Source organism: Microtus oregoni, unplaced genomic scaffold, assembly GCF_018167655.1.
Source record: "Microtus oregoni isolate MIOR12 unplaced genomic scaffold, Mior012 000048F_ref0000485, whole genome shotgun sequence".
NCBI lineage: Eukaryota > Metazoa > Chordata > Mammalia > Rodentia > Cricetidae > Microtus > Microtus oregoni.
Window position 1 is genome coordinate 15,843,106 of NW_024543222.1, and position 13,552 is coordinate 15,856,657.

Here is a 13,552-nt window from a genome sequence, read left to right on the forward strand (position 1 = left end):
ACCAATCATCCGTCGCCTTCTGGGAACCCTTGAACCAATGACCTCGAAGTTCCTTGAGTGACAAGAAATCTGACCAATAGAAAGGACAATAAAGGGTGGGCGCGAGGAGGCCCGACCCCCGCGACCTAGGCGACGGCACCAAGCTCTGGAAATGCCGGCTTCATCTTCCAATGGGAGCCGCGCCCACGTGTCCCACCCCAAGGCTACAGGCAACCAATCAGAAAAGCAGAAAGAGTTCCGATTTGCCCCGCCAATCAACTCCGGGAATTCTCAAGGCTCGAACTAACCCCGGGAGCCTTCTGACCAACCCAGTACCGCTATGTAGGCGGGGCAAAGTTGACAGAGATATTTAAGGAAATTTGCTGCTGTTGAGCTAAAAGTAGAAACTAGTTTGGAGCCCAGTTCCTGGTCGGAAATACCCAGATATCAACATCGAAATTAGGCATAATGAAGATTTCGTATTTAGTATGAAGTTTGAGTGCCGCCGTTCTTGTATACAGACTTTCAACAGTAGGGAGGAAAATAGTCACCAGTACCTTTTCGGTGTCCCAGAGTTGCAGCGTGCATTCCTTGAGAAATGCTTTAAATTACTCACTCCTCCAAATAATACCAACCTATTTAGTTAAGATGCTTACGAAGGCCTGTCGATGTTGCGTGACTGACGTAATCAAGGATTAAGGGTGTAGTTCAGTGGTTGAGCGCACACTGAACTACACGTGTGGTGACGGGTTCAGTCCCCTAGCGCAGCATATAGGACCTAGTACATTAGTTACCAGCTTTATTCAATGCTAAAACAAACAAACTATCGAAAGCTTGAAGACACCTGAATTGTACATTACTAAGTGAAAGAAGCCAGGCAGAAAAGGCTTGATATACAGTAGGCAGTAAAATCATTAAGGATCTCAAGAATTTAGTAGGGAAGGAAAGATGAATAAGTGGAGCACGGAGCACTTTTAGAAAAGCAAATGTGTTCTGTAAGGTAATCATGATAGGCGGTGCCAGTATACAAGTGTCCAAGCCCAGGAGTGCACTTCCCATCGTTTGGTTACACTGTACCTCTAATGGGGGATATCGGTATCTGGAGAGGATGTTAGAGGGGAGCAGAACATGGGAGGTCATTACACCTCCCTCTCAGTTTTGCAGTGAATCTAAAACACTCTAAAAATGACCCTTAAAAAAAATGGGGGGGGGGAGCTGGAGAGATAGCTCTAAAGTTTAGAGCACTTCCTACTCTTGCAGAGGACTCGGGTTTGTTCCTAGAACCTATGTCAGGTGACTCACAACCTCCTGTAACTCCAGCTCCAGGTGAGCTGATGCCTTTCTCTCGATTCCTCAGGCACCCACACATATGTGGCACACACACACACACACACAAACACACACACACACACACACACACACAAATAAAAATAAATATTTTTTTAAAAAAAGGTCCATGTTCACTTGAAAGCTAAACCACGGAATCGTGAAAGCATGTCCCAGTAAGCATGGACTTGATCCCACATTGGGTGCCAGATGAAGGGGAGCGCATCAGATGTGGGGGAGGCAAATAAAGAAATCCCACACTAGCTCCAAATAGGGTATGATAAATAAGGGGTTATTTATTAAAGGAACTCACAGATCACAATGGGAACAGAAACGAAATCCAACATCTAGGTGTGGCAAGCAGAATGGGCCTGTACCTTTTTGGTACCCAAGGCCACGCCCAACCTGGTCCAGCCCCTCAAAGGCCATTGGCTGGAGGAGGTTCCCATCAGTTTTGTATATATTATATATGCTTTCTCTCTTGCTTGCCTTTTTATGGTGGTGGAGATCAAGCCCAGAGCCTTGCTCAGGCCGGGCAAGTGCTCTACCACCAGCTATGTCTCTACATATATATATATATATATATATATATATATATATATATATATATATATGCTTTCCATTGCTGTAACAAAGTATCTGAGATAACTGACTTAAAAAGAGAGAAGGCTTATTTTGGCCCACAGTTTTGGTTCTGTCCATGGTTGATTAACCCCATTGTTTTGGACTGTGATGGCATCATGGAGGGACGACATGGCGGAAAAAGCCTGTTTATCATGGGTGGAAGACACCTTTCTCTCTCTCTCTCTCTCTCTCTCTCTCTCTCTCTCTCACACACACACACACACACACACACACACGGTTAATTTGACACAGCCTAAATTCACCTGTGATTGGGTCTCAATGGCAGATAGGTTACAATAAACATGGATTGTTTGTGGTGACATTGATGTGGTGGCAGAAGCATTTCTCCTAATAAAATATTTCCTGCCAATCAGCTGTTTACAAAGCAAGGAAAACACAATGTGCTCTTGGAAAAAGAGGAAAAAGGTTTCACACTTAGTCTCACTGGGGCAGGCCCTCCATTCCGGGTCAGACTTTAAACTCTGTAATTGGGCTGAGGGTGCATACAGGTGGAGCCCCTGCCAAGTAAGCATAAGGCTCTGGGTTTCATCTTCAGTACCAAAAAAGAAAAAGCAAAAAAAACACTTCATTGTTGATGCGACTTTGTCTGGCATCACCTAGGAAACACATCTCTGGGCTTTATCTATGAGGATGTTCCCACAGAGGACTGACTGAGAAGGGAAGGCACACCCTGAATGTGAGTGGCATCATCCTCTGAGCTGGGATCCTGGAACGGTACACATGCTGGAGAGTTTTATGTCAACTTGACACGGCTAGAGTCATCACAGAGGAGGGAGCCATGACTGAGAAAATGTCTCCTGAAGACTGGGCTATAAGCAAGCCTGTAGGGCACTTTCTTAATTAGTAATTGATGGGGGAAGGGCTCAGCCCATCGTGGGTGGGGCTACCTCTGGGCCTGTGGTTGTGCAAGCTGTGGGGAACAAACTAAGCAGCACCTTTCCATGGCCTCTGCAGCAGCTCCTACCTCCAGGTTCCTGCCCCACTTGAGTTCCTGCCCTCACTGCTTTTTATGAACTGTTAGATGAACTGTGAATGAAATAAACCCTTTTCTCCCCAAGTTGCTTCTGGTCACGGTGTCTCATCACAGCAATCGTAACCATAGCTAAGACAGAGACTGGAAAGGAAGGAAGGAGGCAAGCATCTGAACACCAGCATTTATCTCTCTGCTTTCTGACTGCAACTCCAAAGTGGGCAGTAAGCAGCCTGACACTCCTGCTGCCTTGCTGTCCCCACCATGGTGGATTGTCTCCCTCAAACCGTGAGCCAGGCCCTTTCTTCTCACACTTCCTTTCTTAGCTTGCTTTCGTCTGGGGTTTTGTCACTGCAATGAGAAGAAAGAATAAATACAGTGTATTAGTTGTAATAACTGAGGAAGGGTATAGACGCTAGCTCAACTGTGTGTCTACTGGGTCAGCTACTGAGTGAAAGGCTCTCTGGGTAATTCTCTACTTCTTTTTTTTTTAATTTTTCGAGACAGAGTTTCTCTTTAGCTCTGCTTCTTTTTTTAAGGTTTATTTATTTATTTATTTATTTATTTATTTATTTATTATGTATACAGTGTTCTGTCTGCGTATATGCCAGCACACCAGAAGAGGGCACCAGATCTCATTTCATTATAGATAGTTGTGAGCCACCATGTGGTTGCTGGGAATTGAACTTAGGACCTCTAGAGGAGCAGCCTTTAGTTTGAGGTTTTATTCTTTTGGCTTTTGGGGGACCCACCACCCTGTTCCCAAGTAAATCACACACAGAGGTTATTCTTAGTTATAAATGCCAGCCATAGCTTGGCTTGTTTCTTGCCAGCTTTTCTAAACTTAAATTATCCTGACTACCTTCTACCTCTGGACTTTTTTTTTTTAAATATTTATTTATTTATTATGTATACAATATTCTGTCTGTGTATATGCCTGCAGGCCAGAAGAGGGCACCAGATCTCATTACAGATGGTTGTGAGACACCATGTGGTTGCTGGGAATTGAACTCAGGACCTTTGGAAGAGCAGGCAATGCTCTTAACCTCTGAGCCATCTCTCCAGCCCTACCTCTGGACTTTTATCTTTCTCTATTTTTGTATAGCTTTCTTTACTTCTTTCTCCATGGTTTGCTGTGTAGCTGGGTAGTTGAGCCCTGATGTCTTTCTCTCCTTGTTCTCTTGCTCCTTCTTCCTCCTTGTTTCTCATACTATTTACACTTTCTGTCTGCCAGCCCTGCCTATCCTTGCTCCTGCCTCACTATTGGCCTTTTAGCTCTTTATTAGACCATCAGGTGTTTTAGACAGACAAAGAGTCACAACTTCACAGAGTTAAACAAATGCAGCATAAACAAAAGCAACATACCTTAAAATACTATTTCCTAACAGCAGCCAGTGCTCTTAACCTCTGAGCTATCTCTCCAACCCCAATTCTCAACTTCTTACATACAGCATTAGAGCTTAGAGGGTTTGAAATCCAAGTAGGAGATGTAAGTCAGAGTGCTTACCTAGCATGTTTGAAGTCCTGGGTTTATTCTTCCACACCAAAAACAAAACCACAGCCAAGCAGGTAGTATATCCAAACTACCTTCCCCAAGTACTATTCTCCTTAATAACTGCCTTCTGCCTCTGGAGAAGCCCCCTCTGTACACTGCCTTTGTTCTAGAAACAGCTCTACAGGACATGCATCCTTTAGGTACAACCTTAAGACACACCTCCACTTGCCCCTAGGAGGCTTACTGAGAACCATTATAGTCAGTGATGTTACCCTAGTTCACCACAGGAGGTGAGCTCCAAGGGTTGTAAGTGACTCAGCCCCTCCCCTGAGACTCTGACCCAAAGACCAGGGGACCAATATCTGAACACTCCCTTGAAAGAGATGCAGGCAGTATTCCGGCCCCACAGTGTGGATGTACAGAGTTAGGCAGGCTGGCAAGTGTACCGGGGCTCGGATCACAGAAAAGGATCATCTGGTTTCCATAGCAACAGTCCTTCCCTTCTGCAGGGAATCCTATCATGCACCCTGCCTACTCAGACTTTCCAGAATGAATTGATTTTTGTTGATTCCAGGTGTTTGCTTCTGTCAAAGAGCAAATGGCCATTCCTTTGATAGCTGCTCTCCCTGTCCTCAGGCCACCCCTGCACAGCTGGAATGTTGCCTCTCATCAACCGTTCTTCCTTTTCTTTACGAAGTCCACAGTCTTTCTCCATTTTGTTCCCTTTGCTAGCCCTGTGCCTCGCTTCAGGAAGTAGGTTTCACTGACAGAAAACAGACAGATGGCAACTGCATCATCCCAAGACTGGCTGTGTTGGAGCTGTGAAGCTGTTCCCTGGGTGGGCTGACCCGCGGGTTAGGATTAGAACGGCAAGCATAAGGCTGTCTGCCTACGCAATGTCACAGTCTCTGCCATTTTGCTATTACGGCTTTGTTTCTTCCACAAAGTCACTGCTTTCCTGGCGGCATTCTCTTACATGGCACCTATGAGTACATTAGGTTACCAGCGTGGAATAATCTTGGGAAAGATGGGAGGCGCAGAGGCAAGGGTGTAAAAGGAACGCTGCAGATTGCCTTCGCTGCACAATGACAGCGCAGAGACATTTTCCGATCCTGGGCTCTCGCATCCCCTGCAGACGCCTCTGAAAATTAAAACACAGTGGAGAATTTGCCAAACAGAATGGTTCCTGAACCATCTGCATCCAAGCCAACTGGGAGACCTTTGAAACCCACATCCTCCTAGGACCTTAAATTCTGTCCCCAAAACCATTTCTCTAACCCTACAGTTTCCACAAAGCAAAGGTACCTCCCCCTCCGTTAGGGTAGAAAGTCTCAAACTGTAGCATAGCAAAAACAAAATCAAAAACAAACAAACAGAACCCAAAATGTACCATGATAAGTCAAGTGTATCACAATGAATCAGCTCAGGCCCTGTTCTGCTCTTACCCCACCTCAGGACACAGGACAAAGTTCTTTCCTCACTGTGAAATGAAGCCACCACTATGACCATCAAAACATCTATGTCACCAAAACCTTACTCAGCCTTAACTGAACTGCTTACTAGGCAATATGTGGAGTCATAATAAGTGTTTATCCATGAGCTGTGGTTGACATTAGATTGGTGACCTCTCAAGAAGCAAGAGGAAATACACGGTGTCCTGGGTAATCGCTGGTATTACTTCCATGTCACTCACTGACAAGAGACTGGCTATCCTCTGGAGAGTTCTTCAGAGAACTGGGCATGAAAGGATGTATGTACAGCTAGGAAGGGGCTATGTTGACTTGTGTAGTTATGGAGGCTTGGCAAGTCCAAAGTCAAGTTTGACAGGACAGGCTGGAGTTGCCTAAGTTGAATATCTAGGCAAGCAGCGTATGAATTATCTCTTGGTCTAAAAGAGTTGGGATTATTTGTTTGTTTTGTTGTTTGTTTATTTTTATTTTTGAGATGGTGTCTCACTGCAGAGCCCTGCTTTGCTTGGAACTCTGCTATGTAGACCAGGCTGGCCTCAAACTCAGAGATCTGGCTGCTTTTGCTTGCTTACTAGGTGCTAGATTAAAGGTGTGGATTGCCACACCTAACAATTAAAGGTTTTTTTTTTTTGTGTTTTGTTTTGTTTTGGTTTTTCAAGACAGGGTTTCCTGTGTAACAGGCCTGGCTGTCCTGTCCTGGAACTTTCTTCTTTGGTAGACCAGGTTGACCTTGAACTCACAAGGATCTGCCAGCCTCTGCCTCCCAAGTGCTAGAATTAAAAGCAAGCACCACAATGCCCAGCTGACCAAAGTGGGTCTTTAAAAAATTGAAATATTTTAACATAAATAAAATCATGGCATTGCTAAATTAAGGTAGGCAGTGAGGCAAACACTTTGGGGTTGGCTTTTTATTCTGTCCAGAGCCATCCACTGATTGGACAAGGCCCACCAACACTGTGGAGGGCAAGCTTTTTATTCAAACTCCACAGATGTAACTCTCATCCCAAAAGTACTCTTCATAGAAAGCCTAGAGTAGTCTTTGAGCAAGTATTTGGGTACCATGGCCTAAACATATAAAACAAAACCTCACACTGGTCACAAATAGTTAAGTTCAGCAAGAGCCGCTTGTGGCCAAGCCCTGTCCCTACATCGAGTGCCTCATTCTCGTTTATCTTGGATTTGTCTACTTCTTTGTCTTTTATTTCCTTTCTTTCTTCCCTTCCTTCCTTTCTTTTTTTTTGGGGGGGGGGTTGGTGGTTGTTGTTGCTGTTTTGAGACAAGGTCTCACTATGTAGCTCTGGCTGTCCTGGAACTCACTCTGTAGACCAGGCTGGCTTTGAACTCACGGAGATCCACCTGCCTCTGCCTCCTGAGTGCTGGGATTAAAGGCATGCGTCACTACGCCTAACTGTTTTTATGTCATTTGTTAACATTTTCTTTACTGTGCCCATTAGTTTTTTTTATCAACTTAACACAAACTAGAATAATTGGGAAGAGAGAACCTCAACTGAGGGGCTGACTATTAGATTAGTCTTGTGAGCACGTCTGGGGGTGATTTTCTTGATCACTAATTGATGAGAGAAGGTCCAGCCCACTCTGGGCAATGCCATCTCCTAGGCAGGTGGTCCTGGAGTGTATAAGAAAACAAAGCTAAGCGAGCCATGGAGAATAAGCCAGTAAGCAGCCCTCCATCGAAATTTCTGTTTCTGTGCCTGCCTTGAGTTCCTGCCTTGACATCCTCGGATGATGGGAATAAACCCTTTCCTTCTCAAATTGCTTCTGGGCAAGTGTTTCATTACAGTGATAGAAAAGCAAACTAGAACATTCCCCACCTTTCAGTTACCTTTTGTCTCTGATCCTATCCTTAACCCTCTCTCCTGGCTCCCTAGAAAGACCTCCAGCCTTGTAGAAAGTAAGGTTAGTCATTTCCATTGTTGTGTACATTTAAAGCAGTTGGATACTTTTCTTACCTATCTTCACACCGCAAAAGGAAAACACAGCAGAAGAGATGGCTCAGAGGTTAAGAGCACTGGCTGCTCTTCCAGAGGTCCCGAGTTCAATTCCCAGCAACCACATGGTGGCTCACAACCATCTGTACTGAGATCTGGTGGTGTGCAGGCATACATGGAGGCAGAATGTTGTATATGTAATAAATAAATCATTAAAAAATTGATAAAACACATTAAAAAAGGAAAGCATATTAAGAGAATTTCAGAGGTCAATGGAGAGCTGAGGGAAGTAGGGTTTTAATTTTGTGAGTGAATGAATGAGTGTGTGTGTGTGTGTGTGTGTGTGACTTATACAAATTAAGGCAAAGGGGACAATCACATTTCAGAAGACAGAACAGAAGCAACCTCCAGGGAGCAGGAGAACTAAAAGATGGTCTTGCCAGAGTGTCATCCCAATAGTAAAAAAGCTCTGACTCTTTTCTCCTAAGGACAGCCACGACAGTTGTTTTGGAGAGCATGTGATTGAAAGTAGGTTCTTTGCTCACACCAGAGGCAGCTTGGGTCTGATCATCCTTCCAAGGCCACATGAAGTGAGCAAGCTGCTACAAGACAGAGTGAACTAGAGGTGGCAAAGGTATTTGTTACCACCAGAAGGTGATGCGACATTAGCTCTTCTCTCTTTCTAGAATGACCTTGAACACGAGCCAGAGCAAGGCACAGATGGACTACAGAGATGCGGGGACAATCTGGAGCAAGGTCTCCGAGTCCTTTCCTCCTGGTTTAAAGAACAAGCTGTGTCTGCCTGAGGCACCACTGGCGGATCCTGCAGGGCTCGGTACAGGATCTGTTTTTAGTTTTTAACCACTTGCAGGCAGGCTGGGCCTTCCGAGATGATAAGCATTCGTCCTTGTTGGAGACCTGGAAGAAATTTCTCCTCGCAGTTCTTTTACTGAGCAAAGCAAGACAAACAGGCCATAATAGAGATAGGAACACCAGCCTGGAAAGTGATGCTAGATCTTTGGACTGAGAGCCAGTGTCATCTGGATCTGGTAATTGGGCAGAATCGTTGTGATTTATACGTTTAAGTTCAAAGTAACAGCAATAAAAAGAAAAGTAAGATGTACTCATAAAGTTTATGAATCTGTCCTTCTCAGTGTACCTTTGGAGGGCTGAGGTTCAGGAAGGACACAGCAGATGAGTGACAGAGAAGGGCAAGAAAACCTTCTGGTTCTTTGTTTCTTCTTGGATATTGTTCTTTTCTCTTTTGTTTCTAAACAGTCTTTTGCCAAGGTAACATAAGAGTTCAACTGTTTTTCTCCCCTTCCTCCTAATCCCTGAGGTCACTAGTGACTTAGCTATCACATCTGAGCGGTTCAGCACAGCGCCACAGGGTCAGATTCAGTGGGGATTCATGAAATCCACATAAATTCTTTCTTCTGTTCTTGGTTTATCTTGAGCTCACGCTTTGATTTTGATTTTATCAGTTCTTTTTTTTTTTTTTTTTTTTTTTTTACCTTTCCGAGACAGGGTCTTGCTAAGTAGCTCTGGCTGTCCTGGAACTCACTACTCTGTAGATCAGTTGGCCTCAAACTCACAGAGATCCACCTGCCTCTGCCTCCCAGGGCTGGGATTATAGGTGGTCACCACTACGACTGGCTTGATTTGATCAGTTCTTAATTTTATATTGCTAAACATGCTTCATCAGTTGGAACCTCCAGCTCGTTCCTGCACAGTCTGGGAAACCCTATTCCTGTCTCTCTAAACCCTGTCTACTCAGAGAATCTCCAAATAAAGGGAAGGCATCAAAAAACCCAGTTCTGAATTTTTGTCAGCTACAGCAGCTTCCTCACCTGAAGTTGCCAGCCACCCAAGTCCCTACCTGAAGTGCTCAGCTTTTGACCATACTTGGGCACAAATCCAGCTTGGGGTGAACAGGTCATCATGCCTTGCCTACATCCTATAACGTCTCCCTGCTTTTGTTTGTGGGCGAGGCTGCTCCAGCCTCCATCTCTGGGACTGGAGAATCTGTCCAGGAGTTGCTTTGTGCCAATAAATCTGTTCTTGTATTTTTCAGTTCAACTTGACCTCACTGTGTCAGTGGAGAAACCTGTTTTGGGTGGGGGAGGGCAGAAAACCTATTAATGTTGAGCTTTAATTCTTTTCTTGTTTTCTTTCATATTGGCTAAAAATTCCCCCCCCCCAATTAATTACATGTCAGGTCCCAAAGAAACCCAGGACAAATCTCACTTACTACCTAGGTGTTTCATGGAGGGTTGCTTGTTCTTCCGGGATGCCCAGCCACAAAATAGCCACTCAGAAAACCATATTATTTGCAATACTATTTGGCCAATAGCTTAAGCGTATTTCTGGCTAAACTCATATCCTAAACTAACCCATCTCTATTAATCGGTGTATCGCCATGTGGCAGTGGCTTACCAGCAAAGTTTTGGCATGTCTGACTCTGGCGGCTCCGTGAGTCTCCCTGACTCTGCTTTCTTCCTCCCAGCATTCCGTTTAGTTCCCCCCCCAACCTAGCTCTGTTTCCCTCTAGCTCTATAGGCCCAAAGCAGGCCCTTTATTCATTAACCAATAAAAGCAACATATAGACAGAAGGACCTCCCACACCACCTGGGGCTCCTCCCAGCATATCTAACTCCACTCCCTGCCTTAACCCTCTCCAGCCAAGGGGCTGGACTTTGCTTCCCTTCCCCCAGCTTCAAATTCAAATTCCCATTTAATTCAGCCATTTCGGTTACACACTCTCTCTCTTGGTTCTCTCTTCTGGTCCCCTCTCCTCTCTTTCTTCCCTTCCTTTTTTGCTCTCTCTCCTCTTATAACCCAACCTATTTTGTTGGCCTGATCACTCTGGACTCTTCCACATGCCTCTGGCCGTGTTCTCTCTCATATCTACAATAAAACCCTCCTCAATGATACATACATTGAAGCAGTCATATCCTCATACATTGAAGCAGTCATATTCTCCTTCTCTTCAATGAGGAATTAAAGCCAAGCCCTAATATTCCTTATCATCTCAGGCAAATGTGAAAGGAAACATTAACAGAGGGACTTACTGTAGAACTTTAAGCCATTTCTGACAACTCTCAGTCTCAACAGTCCCCCCCCCCCCCCCCCCCCCCGGGAACCAAGGACTTAACAATTGCCCACACACGTACTGAAATGTTGGGAACGTTCCATCATCTCCCTGAGTCCTTGTGAATGTTCTCCAAATAGAACTCAGTTATTGAATAGGAGCAAGATAACCCTTAGGTATTGACTCAGTGACTGGTGTTTTGACTTAGGCCCTGGGAAAGGGGCAAAGTGACCCTCAGATGTTTTCCCTTACCTCATCTGATCTGGCAACCACTCTCCAGCCAATTATTGGTAATAGCCCTTTTGAACAAACCAATCGTAATATTAAAGAACAACCCCCAGACACCCCTTCCTTCTTTGGTTTTTCCCTTTAAAAATAGCCTGTACCAGACATTCAAGGTCTTCTAGCCTCCTGACTGCTGGAAGACCCTGTCATGACAGAATTAATAAAATCCTCATGCTTTTACATCAGCTGTGATATGAGAGATGGTCTCTTTGGGCGATGACTCCTCCTCCTTGTTGATTGGACGCTAGGGTCCAACATTACAAGCATCTGCTGTAGATTTTTTCTTCCTGCAGCCTGAAGTTAGAGTTTCAGAGATTCCAGTGAAGAAATGGTGTGAACGAAGGCAACATGGAGGTTAAAGACTGAACTCGGGTTTGGGGAGAAGGTGGACTGCTAAGATCTCTCTTAGCAGATGAGGAGCTCAGTCAGGACGCCTGACATCCACCAGCATGGCAGTGCAGACAAGGTAGAGGCAGGAGGATTCCCTGGGCCACCCAAGCTTACCCAAGCCTGTGTGGTGGGTGAGGGGTCTTTTTTTGAGAAATAAGGTGAACAAGTGATTGAAGAAGACAATCTTGGAATCTTGGAATCTTCTGGCCTAAACACATACATGCACACACAAACCTCCTCATACACAGACCGGACCTATGGCGTTTATTTGCAGAGTACTCTAAAATGAAACAGTCCTGGAAAAAAGATCACTAAGGGTATAAATTGTGCTTATAAATGAAATTACCGAACCATAAAGCAACAAATATATATATATGATTCACTTTCAAAACAAGTGCTCCCGCAAAAGAAAAGCCTGGGTTCGAACAGAATCCGAATTCAGAACCAGCTTCTGGCTGTTGCCCTTCCTTGGGGGAAGGGCAGTAACCACGCGGGGTTTTCTCAGCGCAGAAAGCTAAAAGGTCATTAAAGGCCACGTGGCCAACTGTCATGGCTTCTGCGGAAACAGGCTAGTAGCGACGATGGAAGCCAACTTGTCTTCAGCCAAAATGGCGTTGCTCGGCCTGCGCGCGCGTGCACGGGCTGGGGAAGGGCTCCAGGGACGCGGCCGGGCGCGGGCACGGTCCCCCTGCGCCTGCGCGCCTGCGGGAGGGCGGGCTGCAGGCGGGCACGCGCGCGGCGGGGGCGGGCTCAGCCAAGTGCGGAGCTGCAGCCTCGGAACCGGACGTGTCTGCGAAGATGGCGGGCCGGGTGAGTGGCGGCCGGGCAACCCCAGCTCGCGGCGGGATCGCGGGGTTCGCGACGGCTGCGAGGTCCACGCGGGCGCCAGGGAGGGGACGCGAGGCTGAGCACCGGGGAGCACTGAAAGTAGGGAGGTCAGAGGAGGGCTGGAGGCGAGACAGGGCAGCTGCGGCAGGGGATTAGCTCTGCTCGGAAACTCGGTCCTCCCCGAGGGTTGTCTCCTCGTCCCCCTCGGGTCTCCCGCGCCTCCCTTGCCATCCCCTGGGGCTCGTTTCCCTCGTCCTCCGGGCACCCTGAGGGTGGTGGCCACTCGAGCCCCCTCTGACGAGCGCTGAGTGTCCTCCGCGTTCCTCCGAGGTTTCTGAGGTGGCACTGCCGGGTAACCGCGGGGTGTAGTCTGCTGCAGTCGGGGCAAGGGTGTAGGGACCCATTTCTCGTTCTTCCTAAATGAATGAGGGCCCGAATGAATGATGCTATGAGAAGAGGAGGGGGCCTGCAGATGACTTTAGGGCTAACCTGAGACCATCCCCTGGGGAGAAACCTGTCAACTGTCGAGTGAAGCCGCAATGTCTTCAGCCCGGAGTGCAGATGGATTTGGGGTGTCACGTTCTGTTTTGCTAAATGACAGTCGCTTCGAATGCGGCAGGCAGTGCTGTAGTTCAGGGATTTACATTTTACTTCTTCCTTAAACTGGTAGGATGGCGGGGTAGAATGGGGTTGGCGAGGAGAGATGGGGCCAGGTCACTGCTGTTATTGCAGTATGCATCAGAGCTAAAAGCTCTGATGGATGGAGCCGGCCCAGAGAGTACACTGGTGGAAAACCTGGGGATATTAACTGCGTCATTATAGACTAACGATGTGCTTGGCCCATTCACTTACACCTGAATATTTGAATGAGTTTGCATACATGCATGCACATATGCAAATGTCCTGTCTATAGGGAGTTGTAGGTCATGAGATTCTAGAGTCCCAAAGAGACCTTAGAGGTCATCAGACTAGTTCCATCTCTTTCTACTCCTTTTCTCATAACCCCCCTTTTATCTTGGGCTGGCCCTTCTGAATGTAATTCAGGGTCTGTTTCTGCCTCCCTCAGGAGCCCCTCTCCTGAATCAGAACATACCGGAGCTTCTCTTATCTTAAACCCTCCCTCTG

General features: G+C 46.3%; 1 protein-coding gene across 1 annotated transcript in view; it reads left to right on the forward strand.

Moving 5' to 3' along the window:
- Nucleotides 1-12,309: 12,309 nt before the first annotated feature.
- Nsf (N-ethylmaleimide sensitive factor, vesicle fusing ATPase) overlaps nt 12,310-13,552 on the forward strand; it is a 134,694-nt gene continuing 133,451 nt past the window's right edge. Inside the window, exon 1 of the mRNA XM_041635920.1 lies at nt 12,310-12,409. Within this exon, the coding sequence (XP_041491854.1) occupies nt 12,398-12,409 (12 nt within the window). The 5' untranslated portion in view covers nt 12,310-12,397. The remainder of the gene's footprint in view (nt 12,410-13,552) is intronic.